Source organism: Rosa rugosa, chromosome 4 (genome assembly GCF_958449725.1).
Source record: "Rosa rugosa chromosome 4, drRosRugo1.1, whole genome shotgun sequence".
Taxonomy (NCBI): domain Eukaryota; kingdom Viridiplantae; phylum Streptophyta; class Magnoliopsida; order Rosales; family Rosaceae; genus Rosa; species Rosa rugosa.
In genome coordinates this window covers 48,566,692-48,582,630 of record NC_084823.1, presented here as the reverse complement: position 1 = coordinate 48,582,630, position 15,939 = coordinate 48,566,692, and the positions used below count along the sequence as shown (strand labels likewise).

General features: G+C 38.5%; 2 protein-coding genes across 6 annotated transcripts; both read left to right on the top strand.

Annotated features, from left to right (window-relative positions):
* The first annotated feature begins 711 nt into the window (after window positions 1-711).
* LOC133742971 (histone deacetylase 6) lies at window positions 712-4,380 on the top strand. Its single transcript, XM_062170702.1, has 6 exons — window positions 712-1,302; window positions 1,992-2,432; window positions 2,556-2,698; window positions 3,427-3,517; window positions 3,607-3,746; window positions 4,014-4,380. Exons 1-6 carry the CDS (start codon window positions 769-771, stop codon window positions 4,063-4,065), a joined length of 1,401 nt encoding a protein of 466 aa, XP_062026686.1. The 5' UTR covers window positions 712-768; the 3' UTR covers window positions 4,066-4,380.
* Window positions 4,381-4,439: 59 nt separating this feature from the next.
* LOC133742972 (uncharacterized) lies at window positions 4,440-13,200 on the top strand. 5 transcript variants are annotated; one of them, XR_009862847.1, is made up of 3 exons: window positions 4,440-5,575; window positions 8,488-12,618; window positions 12,790-13,200. XR_009862847.1 is itself a non-coding variant. In XM_062170704.1 (2 exons), exon 1 carries the CDS (start codon window positions 4,573-4,575, stop codon window positions 5,569-5,571), a length of 999 nt encoding a protein of 332 aa, XP_062026688.1. In that variant the 5' UTR covers window positions 4,440-4,572; the 3' UTR covers window positions 5,572-5,575; window positions 12,784-13,200. The 5 variants fall into 5 exon arrangements, 2 of the variants coding, with proteins under 2 accessions (XP_062026688.1, XP_062026687.1); XR_009862845.1 differs by having other exon boundaries at window positions 12,784-13,200; XR_009862846.1 differs by lacking the exons at window positions 8,488-12,618; window positions 12,790-13,200 and adding exons at window positions 5,730-6,627; window positions 6,800-8,336.
* The last annotated feature ends 2,739 nt before the right edge of the window (window positions 13,201-15,939 follow it).

Genomic DNA, 15,939 nt, shown 5'->3' with positions numbered 1-15,939 from the left:
AAAAACCATTTTATTTTATCACGCCGTGATATGATAAACATACAAGACTTGCTCAAAAGGGATTTGTGTGCAGAGCAAAAATGCAAGACCCAGGTGCTCATTTTATCCTAGTGACCCTCAAGGTAACACTTTTTGCACGGTATACTTGAAATAGGATCAATCAATATTTCACATTCTAATTCTAATAATTATATGAAATTGATGTTGCTAATGTGGTTGTTATACTCACCAAAGTGCGCATGACAGATGAGTTGATCAAATGGTTAAGTTGTGTTACATGAAACAGAGAAATGACACTTCAATCTAATTCTGTAACTTTGAATTTAACAATAATATTTTACCGTATTGCTTCGTGTGGGTGTAGATTATCATGCTTAAAAGCATGTTAGTAGCTTCAGGTCCATAATATGCATATCGTAGCGCATATCAAGAAGCTAGTGTTTACTTAAAGTCTGTCTATCAATAACTCATCCATTTTCAACATCAGATTTAGTACACAACATTGAGTTTGCGAGTTTGTTCAACTAGGCCTTAACATTTGCAGTTATATTGGGCCAAACACCAGGTAATAAACTTAGCCCAACGAAAAGTTGCAAAGAGACCCAAAAAGACACGTCCAACCCGTTCTTCTTACACCCGACCCGAAAATCCACCCAAAGAAATTACGACTCGTCGTAGGCTCGTGGCCAGTAGGCTAAAGGCCCCAAGACCAAGTAATAGACCAGGAGCAAAGCGAAAGCGAAAGCGAGAGAGAGAGAGAGAGAGACGATGGACTCGAGCGGAGCTTCGCTGCCGTCAGGCCCCGACGGAACGAAGCGGCGCGTGAGCTACTTCTACGAGCCCACCGTCGGCGACTACTACTACGGCCAAGGCCACCCGATGAAGCCCCACCGCATCCGCATGGCCCACAACCTGATCGTCCACTACGGCCTCCACCGCCGCATGGAGATCAACCGCCCCTTCCCCGCCGCCCCCTCCGACATTAGAAAATTCCACTCCGACGACTACGTCGACTTCCTCGCCTCCGTCTCCCCCGAAACCCTCTCCGACGCCGTCCACGCCCGCCACCTCAAGCGCTTCAACGTCGGCGAGGACTGCCCCGTCTTCGACGGCCTCTTTGGCTTCTGCCAGGCCTCCTCCGGTGGCTCTATTGGCGCCGCCGTCAAGCTGAACCGGAGGGACTGCGATATTGCCATCAATTGGGCCGGTGGGCTTCACCATGCCAAGAAAGCTGAGGCCTCAGGGTTTTGTTACGTGAACGACATTGTGCTCGGGATTCTTGAGCTGCTCAAGGTTCATAGGGTGATAGTCACTATTCTCTTAACTCTAGTTGTTTATCATAGGTTTTTTTAGGTTGATTTTTCTGTGTGGAGTAGTTTGTTTACTTGCACTGAGTGATTTTGCTTCGGTCTGATTATAGAAAAGTAATTATGCTTTTTGGATTTTACTATGCTAGCTGCATTTGGTGATTTTCGAGTTAGGAGCACATAATGTGGGGTTAGAAAAGTTGAATCAGATGAAAATAGGAATGAAATGATATTTACCTGTGAAAGTATATCTATTCTGTGTTGAGTAATTGTGATTTTTTTTTTTTTTTTTGGTCTGATAATAGAAAAGTAATTATGGTGTGGGAATGGTGCTCTTTGGTTTCTGCTGTACTTGTTAAGTAAAAATGCTAGCTGCTTGTTACTGTGAGACATTTACTGAGTTTGGAGGCATTTTTGGTACTGAGCTATGCAATTTCTTAGTTGCTGTATGCTCCCTTGCCTTTAATCACTAGCAAGTAATTTGGGGTCACTAATGTTGAATATGATAAACTTTTGAATGACTGTTAGCTACTGGTGAAAGTGTTTATATATTTCTACCCCGATGATACTCTATACGTATGGTTCAAAGTGTCGACCTGTGTTCTGTTCATCTTGTATCAAATGTCATCGTTAGTTTGATTGTTTATTGAATTGCTTATGGATCTGGTAATTCTTGCTGCACAGCGTGTTCTTTATGTAGACATTGACGTTCACCACGGAGATGGAGTTGAGGAGGCATTTTACACTACCGACAGGGTAATGACTGTGTCCTTCCATAAGTTTGGCGATTTCTTTCCAGGGACTGGGCATATCAAGGATGTCGGTGCAGGGCCTGGGAAAAATTATGCCTTGAATGTCCCGCTGAATGATGGCATGGATGATGAGAGTTTTCGCAGTCTGTTTAGGCCCCTCATCCAAAAGGTTATGGAGATGTATCAGCCAGATGCAGTTGTTCTTCAGTGTGGAGCGGATTCCCTATCTGGTGATCGGTTGGGGTGCTTCAACTTATCTGTCAAAGGTCATGCCGATTGTCTCCGCTATCTTCGATCTTTCAATGTTCCTTTGATGGTTTTGGGCGGCGGAGGATATACAATCAGGAATGTTGCTCGTTGCTGGTGCTATGAGGTTTATCTCACTTATTCTCTTTTCATTTTGACACCAACATAACATCTTGTTTTTGATTTAATTCTTTTTGCAATCTATGTATGTGATGAGTTGTTAATATGAGTGTGCATCTGTTTGTAACAGACAGCAGTTGCTGTTGGGGTGGAGCCAGAGAATAAATTGCCTTACAATGAATACTACGAGTATTTTGGCCCAGATTACACTCTTCATGTCGACACATGCAACATGGAGAACCTCAACTCACCCAAAGAAATGGAGAACATAAGGTGAGTTTGATCCATTACATATTACAGCTGGTGACTTGGTGGTAGTGACTGTATTATGGTGCTGTTTACTTCAAATTTTCATTTTTAATTGGTGATTAATGATGCCAGAATATGAAATTCATCCAAATATTTATTGATAGACTTGCAAAAGATAATTAAAGATCTACATGTCAAATATGCATTAATTTATAAATGTTTGTGGTAAAAATCCTATGGTTCTGAACTTTAGAATAATCATAATATATTGCAAACTGGAAATAGCTTATCCTAAGTAATTTGGAACTATTGGAGGGTAACTTAGATAATGTTTGTGCTAAATAGTTCTCAGAATTTGATAATATTCTGCAATGGAACCTTGAATTCTCTCAGAGTTTGTGGTCTACTAATGTCCCACTTCACAAGCAATCTTAGTTTTTCCATTGAAAAACTACCTGCCTTGCTTATCTCTTAACTTTTGGTTTTCATAATTCCTTACCCTCTTCACACAATTACTTTGGCCAGTTAGATATTTGTTTTTAACTCACCATGTCATCTCTTTTTACATATGGTGTTTGCACCTTTTTTCTTGTAGCAATTCCATATTTGTGCTTCTGTTTCCTTTCTCGAGATTTTGCAACTTTTTGGATTATGTAAAGGAAACTTTAGCTTGGAAACATATCTTGAGAATGCTGGGCTGTTGTTTTTCAACTCATTGTGCGAGTTTTGTTATTGATTATTATCTTCCCCAGGAATACACTGCTAGAGCAACTCTCTAGATTACCTCATGCACCAAGTGTCCCCTTCCAGACAACACCGCCAACTACAGAAGTCCCAGAGGAGGTTCGTAACTAGTGAGAAATTAATTGGATTCTTTCCATGTTTTCATTGTCCTTGTTTCTAAACCTTACTACTGGTTTGAGTGGATGTAGGCAGAAGAGCGCATGGACCACAGACCAAAGCGTCGTATTTGGGAGGGTGTGGACTATGATTCTGATCCTGATGATGATGATGAGAAGCCTTGGAAGTACTCCAATTCTGCTGGTCTGCGTGGTGTTAAAACTGAGATGAGGTTAGGGTTCTGTATTTCATACTGTAGATAAAGTGCTTTTGTTTTTGTTTCTTGTCCTGCTATTCAACTTCAGTTTTTCGCGGGTTTTTGGAGATTCAGTTTGATACAGTCATCCAGTAGAAAAATAAATAGACTGCAGGTCTTCACGTAATTTGGACTTGCAGTTTCGAAACGTTGTCTATTTATGATGGTTCTTTTGATAAAGTGAGATTTAATTTCGTCTGTATCCCCCTCATCTAATGCCAAGGTTTGTAATTGTTAATACAGGGATGTTCCTGATGAAATGGAAGAAGACGAAGATCATCCTCCGTGTTGTTAGCATTGGATTTTTGTAGCTTCTCATCTTATGCCCCTGTATCACCTAGACAAGTCTTCCCCATACCGTAAAACGTTTTGTGAAGCCAAGAGCTCAATTCAAGTCACATAGATATTCTAGAAAGGCATCATATAATGTTAGAGTAGGCACAGTTTAATCGTCAGGAGAGTGGTGCCCTTGTTCTATTGAGCCCTTCTGTTTGATATTACAATGTGTAGAACCCATCCTATGGTTTGGTTCACAGATGAATATCAATACTTACAATGTGCAGAGTTAACCCTTCTAGTTATCACCAAAGATTAACTTCTTTTCTAGTCATCATGTTGGCGCCACAATTTTCTTTCTATTCGTCTATTGATTGATTTTTTTGGCTTTGATATTCTTTTTATTTTTTACTTATCATTTTTTTTTTTAAATTTATTTATCAAACAAGTCTAGGAGCCCCCGCCCTTTTCATTGTCTTTGCCTTTTTCTCTGCAAAAGAGCGAGAGACAGAGAAAGCAATAAGAAATGTCACTCTTGCAAAACCCTCTCCAAATTCGACCGTTGATTCGCTACCCATTTCAAAACTGCCCCAACTCTCTCCAACCCGCCACCCCAAACCTCCATTTCCGTCCCAAAACACCTCCAAAGCCAATCCATTTCCACCCATCAACACCCAAATGCCAGCAGACCCATCGTTCCAGCCCCCAACCCAAAACCCAGGACGACGGCATCCCCGCCGAGGATGTCAAAATCCTCGCCAAGTTCAAGTCCAGGTACAATTACATCCGTGTCCTCGAAGTTTCCCGGAGAGCCGACCACCCTTTCGCCGGCTCAAGGCTTCTCCTTCTAGACGTCCCCGGAAACATCCACAGCATCTCTTATATCTTCAAGAACCTCACCAACACTTATTTCGACGTTTTCGCCACCTTCCCGCCCATTTTGCCTCCCGGACCCCTCGCAATTCTCGGGTTTGGGGCTGGTACGGCCGCCCGGTCCATTCTGGAGCTGTACCCGCAAGGGGTGGTTCATGGGTGGGAGATTGACCCAACTGTGGTTGCTGTGGCAAGAGAGTACTTTGGCCTTTCGAAGCTCGAAAGGCAGTTCCCAGATAGGCTTGTAATCCACATCGGAGACGCATTTAAAGCCTCGTCGAAAGATGGGTTTGCCGGAATTTTGGTGGATTTGTTTGCCCAAGGGAGTTTGGTCCCGGAGCTTCAAGACCCAAATACTTGGGAGATGCTCACCAGGTGTTTGAGAAAAGGCGGGAGAGTAATGGTCAATGTGGGAGGCAGTTGTGTGGAGGCTGAGGACTCGCAGAAAGATGGGAAAGTAGTTATGCAAGACACTTTGAAGGCTATGCATCAGGTTTTCGGTGACAAGCTCTTTGTATTGAGCCTTGGGAATCGGCAGGAAGATAGTTCGATTGCTCTTACTGGTGATGTGCCTGATGTTGAGGCTTGGAAGAAGGCGCTGCCGCCTTCTCTAGCTGGTTATGTCGATATGTGGAAGCCATTCAGTGGTTAAATCGGTACGCTTTACTTGCTTGTTTCAATGACTGGTGTGTGTGTGTGTGTGTGTTTACTGAAGTGTTCATTAGGCAGTTTGTTGATGCTAGTCCTTGTAGTTGGCATATTTTTTCTGTTTGAATCCACATTGATAATTCGATATATAATACATTGCAGCCTATTTGCTAATCATATGAATTTTAGAGCCTGCAATAGCATAGTGTGGCATTGTCTTCTTCAAGTGCTGGCGATGGATCTTAGACCTGTTGTGCAACCCATATAAGTGGGGGAGCCAAGTTAAGGCCTACAGAGTTGGTAGGAGGTTAAGAAGTCGTAGTTGAAAACTAGTTTTACACCCAAAGTTGATGCTTACCTTGGGATTCATCAATCTTCATGTTTCCTATCCATTTCACGAAGAGGGGCATACATTGTCAAAATCAGCTGCTCAATTTGAGACCGAGAATCCATTAGTTTCTTATCTCCTCTTTTTTAACCCAGATGCTCAACTTGGTATTCTTTTTGTGGTTTTTGGTTTTTTTTTGAGCAACTTGATGGAACGGTTGACTTCAGAGCGAAGACAGAATCCAGCTGTATATCCTAAATCACCAGTTTTTGTGGGAGGCTTCTATTTTGTTCCGATGGAGAGGTCCTAATAAGAAAGTGAGGATAGCTGTACACCTAGTATGTGGAAAGTTGGAAACTGAAGTCAAATTGCGTCTATATATTAGTGTCTGTGCCTTCCATGAAAGCAAGGGAAATAATACTTCAGGTCGAAGTCAACTCCATATTTTCCTCAACCTAACAATAGATAATCCTCCTTACCAAACCCTCATTAAATAAAAACCAAAACAGTAGTTTAAGCACTTATACAGCTCAAGTAGTGAATCTATAAATCTTTCTTCATCGTTTTCAATATCCTAGGATCATGACAAAACATTCACACTGAAAGGCTCTACAACTTCTTGAATCCTGCTTTCCATGATGAGTGGTTTTCCGAAGAAGTTGGTTTTAGCTGTAGTTGCTACATATTTTCTCGTGGGTCTTCTACCTGTTAATTCTGCAGTATTTTCTCATGGTAATAAGGCCTTCCTTTCCCCAGCATGACTTGGTCTAATTCATGCTTTACCCTTTATTTTAATTGCAACCTTCGTCTAACATATGTTCTAGAGAAACTATGAGGTTTTCTTTTTTGCCTCTATTATGTTTTCACTGATCAAACTTTCGGTGTGATTTTCTTATGGGTGAAGGGGGTGAGATGAGCTTATGGCATATTGACTGTAGAGATGGCTTGAAGAAGAGAACTGGAAGAAGAGAAGGTAACTTTGGATGTCAAGGTGACATTGCTAGCATGAAAACAAAGCCCACCCGTAGTTTAAGAACAACCCTATCCCCACCACCTCCGCCCTTTAAAAGTAAAGCAGGATCACAGCGTGATGCTGCACCTCCTCCATCTGTTTCATGATGGCTATGTATGTCTTATGTACTCTGCGGATGTTGATCATTCCCTTGGGAAGTTTTCATTTCGACTTTGTTGCCTCATTTGCAAGTCCATTTGGCTGTGGTCTTTAGACAAGAAGCTACTTGAGTGAAAATAGTTTGAATTCCTCATATGAGTGAGACTTGAGAGTAAAAGTATGTAAATCTATTGAATATTTTCTTTAGTATATATATAATCCATCCATCTCTGCAATTCTACAAGGATCAACCCAAATATTATATCTCTGCAATTTGGGTGTCTTGTTCTTTATCAATAGAATGATGCAGGGCCAGTACAAAGCAGGTAGCATATGACACCACAGGCACAAACAGACGATTAATCTCGGCAACTTTGACAAGGATTAACCCAGATAATATATCTTTGCAATTTAGGGTATTATTCATCATCAGTAAAATTATGCGGGTTTAGAATAGAATAGCAGATAGTATATGTTAAACACACACATACCGAGTTTGTGGATCGGCAAGTCGATGGATTTGGGAGTTGGATATCTTCTCAGGTTAAACAGATGCTCAATCTAAGATAATATATTAGTCCAGAAAAGCGTATAAGATATATATATAGAAGCTTTTTATGTACTGGAATTGCCACAAGTATCTTTTTAAGTACAATGGATAGCTGCAAAGTTTAACGTAAAAAGCCCGTGCTGAAGGGCATGCAATCAAGACTGGATTATGTCATGAAAACTTCGAATCAAAGCATTCAAAACTCTTTATTTACTCCAACCATGCATGCATAATCTGTAAATCTCGCCATTGCCATAGAGAACTTTGGCCTTTCCAGACTTGAAAGACCATACTTATTAGTCTATTGGAAATGCATCGGAGCTAGCACTAGAGTTGGTTTTCAGGGGTTGGAATTTGTTTTCTCAAGGTAGTTATGCTCACAGAGTGTTTGAGTAAAGGCGGGATAATAGAAGTGAATTTAGAAGTAGTTGTGTAGAGGCAGAGGACAAAGAGATGTATGGGAAGGTAGGTATGGAAGATGCTTTGAAGGCTATTGCATCAGGTTTCACTGACAAGCTTTTTGTGTTGAGCCTTGGTTACTGATGATGTGCCGGATCTTGACACTTAGAAGAAGGCTCTTGTGCTCTTTAACGGGCTATGTTGATGTGTGTATGCCATTTAGCGGTTAAATTTGTATGTATTACTTCCTTGATTGAATTGATTGGTGTTATGGTCTTTACTGAAGTATTCAAGAGGCAGTCTACTGATGCTAATCCTTGTAGTTTTGCATATATTCCTGTTTGAATCAAATATTGCTCAGACCGAGTTTTGTTTATCTTCTCATGTGCTGTATTAGGCTTAATATATATTGTTGGTCAATTTCGTAATCATTCGAGTTGTAGAGAATAATCAAAACATTATATAGTCTACCAGGATAGACGTTACTAGTCAATTTCGTAACCACTTGAGCTTTTCAATCCATTCATTGTAGATTGTATGGCATGGTCTTCTAGTCTTGGTTCTGAATTTTGAGGCCTACAAAGTGGGACAGGAGATTACGAAGACTACAATACTATGCACCTTCGTTTGCCTCGACTTTTCTTTCGCCCAGCAGCCAACTCAAGAGGTTACCATCACTTCGGATCAAATTAATGCGGTTCAAGCAAAGCAGAATGCACAGAGACAACAGAGCATACTGCAAAAGTCTAACAATGGTTTTATACCAATTTTTTACCATTACTTTGAATTCATCATCTTCAAGATCCATCTGTCAAATTGAGCTGCCTATTCATCACAAGCTTTTAGAACCTCAGTCCTTTAGTGCTAATATATTCTCCCACTAGCACAAAAAATTATTAGCCGCATTATCAACGTGGTGTTCTTTTTTGTGGTTTTTGGTTTTTACTATCAACTTGTTGGAATGGTTGACTTCATATCAAAGACAAAACCAGCTGTTTAAATTACCAGTTTTCTAGTACGCTTCTGTCTTGTTCTAATGGAGAGGTCATGTGAAGAATATAAGGGCTCTTTACCAGTCCTCGGTCAATATTCACTAGCTAGCTCTAGATTTAGCACTTGGAAGTCGAAGTCAAAATTGTCTATATTATTGTCCTTATGCCTTCCCTGAAAGCAAGGGGAATAATCTCTGAAGTCGAAGTCAACTTCTTATTTTCCTCAACCTAACCATAAAATCCTCCTTCAACCAAACACTCATTAGAGTAAAGGAAAACAGTAATTATAATACAATTGAACACAATGTAGCTTAAGCTCTATAAATTTGCTTCAGAGTTTTCAGTATCCTAGGAGACAAAGCATTCACACTGAAAATTTCTGTATGTTCTTGTTTCCTGCTTTGCCTTTTTCGGGCAAAGTTGGTTTTAGTTTTAGTAGCTGTATATTGATGGAGAGCTCATGACAAGGAATATGAGGATTTTTTTTCTACTCATTAGCTCTACCTTACACTTTAATCGAAGTCAAATTACGTCTATATAATAGTGAAGGCACACTGAAAGCAAGGGAAGTAATATGTAATATGTGAAGTCCAAGTCAACTCCTATTTTCCTAAAACTCAATCCTCCTTCTACTAGACCCTCATTATATGAAACCAGAACAGTAATAAAATCAAGCGATTATTTGGCTCAAGCAGTCAATCTATAAATCTTTCTTCATTATTTTCAATATCCTAGCATCATATCAAAGCATTCACACTGAAAAGCCTTCCATGATGAGTAGTTATCCGAAAAAGTTGGTTTTAGCTGTAGTTGCATTTTCTCTTCTTGTGGGTTTTCTACCTGCAACTTCTGCATTATCTCCTCATGGTAATAGGACTTTCTCACCCGCAATGCTTTACCTTTTGTTGGAAATTGCATTCTCCCATCTAACATAAGTTGTAGAGAAATCGTGACAATTTACTTTTTTTGTCCTTAAGTATGATATCAATGAAATATTCTGACAATTAATACTAGTTGCTTGCTGTGATTATCTTATGGGTGAGGAGGTGAGATGAGTTTATGGATATTGCCTATAGAGATGGCTTGAGCAAGATAATTGGAAGAAGAGAAGGTAACTTTGGATGTCAAGGTGACAGTGTTAGCACGAAAACAAAGCCCACCCACAGCCTAAGAACAACCCCATCCCCACCACCTGCGGCCTTTAGTAGTAAACCAGGATCACAGCGTAATGCTGTACCTCCTTCATCTGTTTCATAATGACTATCTATGTAACTATGTTTATGTATTCTGCGGATGTTGATAATTCCCTTGGCAAGTTTTCATTTTCAACTTGTTGCTCATTTACTAGTCCATTTGGCTTCGGGGTCCTATACAATAATCTACTTGAGTGAAAGTAGTTTTTCCCGAAGTAAAAGTATGTAAAATCTGTTTAATACTTTCTTCAGTATATAGAATCCATTAATCTCTGCAGTGTTACAAGGATCAACCCAAACACTGTATCTCTGCAATTTGGGTGTATTAGTTTATCAATAGGATTATGCAGGGTCTAGAATAGAATAGCAGGTGGTATATGCGACACATGCAAATTAATCTGCAACTTTCACAAGTATTAACCCAAAGACTATATCTCTGAAATTCTGGGTGTCTTATTCTTTATCAATAGAATTATGCAGGGTTTTAGACTAGAATAACAGATAATATATGTTCAGCAGACACACGATCATACTAATCTAAGCTATTTCTCAGGTTATCCATATACTCAATTTAAGAAGTATGTGAGGCTAGAAAAAAATATATAAATATAAAGAAGCTTTCTTATACATGAATTGCCATATCTTCAAGTACAACGGATAGCTGCAAAGTTAAACGTGAAACTACTTATTGAGGGGCTTGTGATGAAAGCTATAGAGCATGGTCTAAGGTTGCATCAACCTTTCAAAATATCTAAATTAAAGCATATGCATACGTAGTGTACATATCTCGCTGTTGCCAGAGAGTAGTACTTTGGCCTTTTCAGACTTGAAAGACCATACCCACCCAGATATGCTTATTTGGAAATGCATGCTTATTATTCTTTTGGAAATGCATTTAAAGCTAGCACTAGAGACACGTTTTCAGGAATTTTGGATTTCTTTTTTCAAGGTAGTTATGCTCACCAAATTTTTGAGAAAAAGGCAGGAGAATAGTGGTCAATGTAGGTAGTAGTGTGTAGAGGCAGAGGACTCGCAGATAATTTGGGCAAGTAGGTATGGAAGACACTTCAAAGGTTATAGTATCGGGCTTTCAGTGACAAGCTTTACGTGTTGAGCCTTGGGAATTGATAGGAATATACTTGTATTGCCCTTACTGATTGCCAGATCTTGATGCTTGGAAGAAGGCGCTGCTGCGCTCTTTAGCTGGTTATGTTGATATCTGCATGCCGTTGAGCAGTTAAATTGGTATCTTTTAGTTCCTTGATTAAAACGATTGGTGTTGTGGTGTGTACTGAAGTAGTCATGAGGCAGTCTATTGATGCTAACCATGTGGCTATGCATATTTTCCCGTTTGAATCAAAATATTGCTCAGACTGAGTTATTTTTATCCTCACATCTGCTGTATTTGGCTTGATATATATTGTTGGTCAATTTTGTAATCAGTTGAGCTGTAGAGATTAACGAAAGTACAAACCATAATCTATCAGGATAGACATTATTAGTCCATTTCCTAACATCTTGACATTTTCAATCCATTGATTGTATAACATGGTCTTCTAATGTTGTTTCTGAGGCCTACAGTGGATAGGAGATTATGAAGATAAGTCTAACAGTGGTTTCATACCAAGTTTTGACCATTACAGTTCATCATGTCATATGCGTACACATCCATTTCACCCCAAAAAAAAAAAGACGGAAGTAAATTGTCAAAATGAGCTGCTATATTCATCACAAGGGTTGAGAACCTTAGTCCTTTAGTGCTAATATATATATCCTCCACCTTGCCAGAAAAACTCTATGTTATTAGCCGCATTAGGATTTGGCTTCTCTGCTATAACTATAATGGATTTGGCTGAGAAGCCAAGTCCATTATCAACTTGGTGTTCTTTTTTGTGGTTTTTGGTTTTTGCTATCAACTTGTTGGAATGGTTGACTTCATATCAAATGCAGAACCAGCTGTATAAATTACCAGTTCTTTTAGTATGATTCTGTCCTGTTCTGGGGAGGTCATGAGATGAATATGAGGGCTCTTATTAGAAATCCTCAGTTCTTCACTACTCTCACTAGTCAGCTCTAGATTTAGTACATGGAAAATCAAAATCAAATTTGTGTATATATAATAGTCCTTCGGCCTTCCATGAAAGTGAGGGAAGTAATCTCTGAAGTTGAAGTCAACTTTCTTATTTTCCTCAACCTAACCATAAACAATCCTCCTTCTACCAAACACTCATTAGAGTAAAGGAAAACAATAGTTATAATATTACTAAACACGATATAGCTTAAGCGGGGGATCTATAAATTTTGCTTCAGGGTTTTCAGTATCCTAGGAGACAAAGCATTCACACCGAAAAGTTTCTACTAGTTCTTGTTTCCTGCTTTGCAAGATGAGTGGTTTTCCGGCGAAGATGGTTTTAGTTTTAGTAGCTGTATATCTTCTTCTGGGATTTTTACCAGCAACTTCTGCTTTACTTTCTCATGGTAATAATACCTTCCCTCCCCATGTTCACTTGGTTTGATTTTATGTTTTGTAAATGTTGCAGAGATATCATGAGGTTTATTTCCTGCCTTTAATATTGTTTGAAGGATCAAACTTTCTGGTTAGCTATTGACCTTTGCTGTTTGCTGTGATTTTCTTAATGTTAGCTGAAGATGGTGAGAAGAGTTTATGGCATGTTGACTGTAGACATGGCTTGATGAAGATACTTGGAAGAAAAGAAGGTTACTTTGGAGGCCAAAATGGCTTTGTTAGCAAGAAAATAGTGCCAACGCGCAGCCTAAGAGTAATGGTTACATCAAAAGCGCCACCTTCACCGGTTAAAAACAAAGCAACGTCACAGCATGTTACTGCTGCCCCTCCATCATCCATTGCTTGAGGGCAAATTATGTTAATGTATTCTGTGGATGCCTATCGTTCGCTATGGAACTTCTTGTTTTATGTTGTTGCCTCACCAGCAAGTCCATTTGGCTTTGAGGTCTTTCTGCAATAAGCTACTACAATCTAAATGTGTAAATCTGTTGAATAATTTCTGCAGTAAATATAAATTCCATTACTCTTCTGCATTTCCCAAGTGCCTTAATCGTAATTGCTGTTAATTACTTCATCTATTCTTCATGGGAGGTTTTGGAATACCAGAATTTGAAACCAATCGTACATGGCCTTGAAATAGTTTATTGCATACTCATTCATCCATGGTAAATTTGACGAATGATTAGCACATTTCTTTGGATAAGCTAGCTAGTGACTATTAATTTGGAGATGGAATACCCAGTTTAAGATAAGAAACCAAACAAGCTTCTATTAGATAAGTTTCCACATGTTTGTAATTTTAGAACAGTGAGCTACAAATTGCAATCTGAAAGCACACTTGTAGAGGACCACATAATGAAAGCTATGGGACTGAAAAGTCTAAGCAGGTTGAAGTCAACCTTTTGATAAAATTTAACCAAATTAATTATACAAAAGTCTTCTTCAACTCAACCATGCATGTCTTGCTGTTGCCAGAGAAGGCCTTTCAATCTTAAAGGATTAGTATAATGGGGGTTATACTGAAGTATTCACTTGGCAGTCTATTGATCCAGTCCATTTAGTTGTGCATATTTTTAATGTTTCAATCAGTATGGACAAAACATTGGATTAATTCACTAAAATGATTTCTGTTCAGGTTAGTGTTCTCAATATATTATGTTCTGAAAATGTTTGTTGGCCTATTTCCTAACATTTTAAGTGATCCATTAGGCAAGACTAAGATCGATGAATTTCAAGATTTTTAAGCACGGTCACTTGAAATAAATTCTAAAAATCATGCTTTACAACTGGTTTGACACATTTGGACGTGCCATGGCAATGTCAAAACATGCCAAACCTTGTCAAAACTATTTTTTCATTGGAAATTCTCCGTGACCTAATCTCATCATTGGTAAACTATGATTTTTAGGACCTGTTCCGTCCGAGTGACCGTTCGCAAAAATATCAAACAAATTCTTTGTGACCTGAAAATCATGCTTTACAACTGGTTTGACATATTTGACATGTCGTGGCAATGTCAAAACATGCCAAACCTTGTCAACACTCCTTTTTCATTGAAAATTCTCCATAACCTAATCTCATCATTGGTAAACTATGATTTTTATGACCTATTAATTCCGAGTGACCGTTCGCAAAAATATCAAACAAATTCTCCATGACCTGAAAATCATGCTTTACAACTGGTTTGACACATTTGAACGTGTCGTGGCAATGTCAAAACATGCCAAACCTTGTCAACACTCTTTTTTCATTGGAAATTCTCCGTGACCTAATCTCATCATTGATAAATTATGATTTTTAGGACTTGTTCCAAGTGACCGTTCGGAAAAATATCAAACAATTTTTTTATTATTATATTTGTATTTTCAAAAACGGAAACTAAGAAACTCGTAATAAAATCGGGTCGTGATTTTGGAGGTTCATTAAGTGGAGCACATTTTGAAAATCATGCTTCATCAATGGTGAAATATGATTTTGAAAATTTTAAGAAATAAAGACCATGCCGTGGTTTGATACTTTAGAGGTATCATTGGGGGATAAGTGTCATACCATGATGTCAAAACATGTTAAATCTTGTTGACACAATTTTTAATACCATTGGTAAAAGATGATTTTTAGGAGCTATTCAAAGTGACAGACCATAAACATCTCAATCTAATTTTTTTAATGATTTTTTTCAATTTTTAAACTTTGGAAAATCGTAAAAAAAAAAAAAAAAAAAGGTCCAAATTTCTAAGTTCCATCATTTCCATAATTGCTTAAAAATCATGATTAAGGGTTGAGAAACTTTTTTTGAGAAGATAAGAACATGCGATTTTGACCAAAAAACTGTTACAATCCATAGTTTTTTTGTGAAAATGGTCTTGAACAATTTTTTTTCTTGTTGAGAAAGCCTAGAGTCCGTTCCCGCATGTGATTTAAAGAGTATACAAGATCAACATTTTCCAGTGTGACTAGCCTCGCTTGCACGGATTCCTGGGTAGTGGAATTGCTCTCGATAGCATAATGTGGTATGGTCTACATGTACAACTAGTGCCTAAAAATGGTTTTATATCCAATTTTGGCGCATACTTTGGAATTCATCAACCTTAGTCGTGGATCACTATCTTTAGACGTTCCTTTTGTCCTTTGTAAAAAAGTATGGAGCGGAAAACTCGTGATGAAAATCGTTAGAACAGACAAGTGAAAATTGTCAGAATTTGCTGCTCTATTCAAGTTTCAAAATCCCTCCCATTTACTAAAACTCCTTTATTCTCAGTTTTGGTTCTGTTTTGTGGGTTTTGGTTTTTGCAAACAACTTCTCGGAGAGGTTGACTTTACATCAAAAACATTACCAGCTAGATATCTTAAACTGTAAATCATTCTCTCTTGCTTTTATTCAATATTCTAACTTCAGTTGAACTTGTGATAAGAACAATTACAAAATTGAGAACGTCTAAAATTTATGAGTCAATTAAGCATGTGTTCTGACCATGATGAACACCGAAAATGGCATATATAACTCCTTAACATGATCGCTTCTGAGAAAGAATTAAGGAAGGAAGATTCTAAGCTTCAACATGCTTAGATGCATTGTTGTTCTCAGATGTAGAGTCTGGCTAAGAATATGAAGACATACATTAATCTTGTACTTGTTCATACTCCTGAAAGCAAGGCAAGTAACATGTGATCAAAGTCCATTGTTCCTTAACCCTCCTTCTCTATAAGACCCTCATTCAATAGAATAACCATCAATTATTAATTATTGAAGAAATCTAGCTTAACTATACAAT

Bases quoted from the DNA above. Each gene is read 5' to 3' on its own strand.
- LOC133742972 (XM_062170704.1), top strand. From the start codon at position 4,573: ATGTCACTCTTGCAAAACCCTCTCCAAATTCGACCGTTGATTCGCTAC.
- LOC133742971 (XM_062170702.1), top strand. From the start codon at position 769: ATGGACTCGAGCGGAGCTTCGCTGCCGTCAGGCCCCGACGGAACGAAG. The intron at 2,433-2,555 runs GTTTATCTCACT...TGTTTGTAACAG, and splicing joins CTCGTTGCTGGTGCTATGAG to ACAGCAGTTGCTGTTGGGGT. The intron at 3,747-4,013 runs GTTAGGGTTCTG...TTGTTAATACAG, and splicing joins GGTGTTAAAACTGAGATGAG to GGATGTTCCTGATGAAATGG.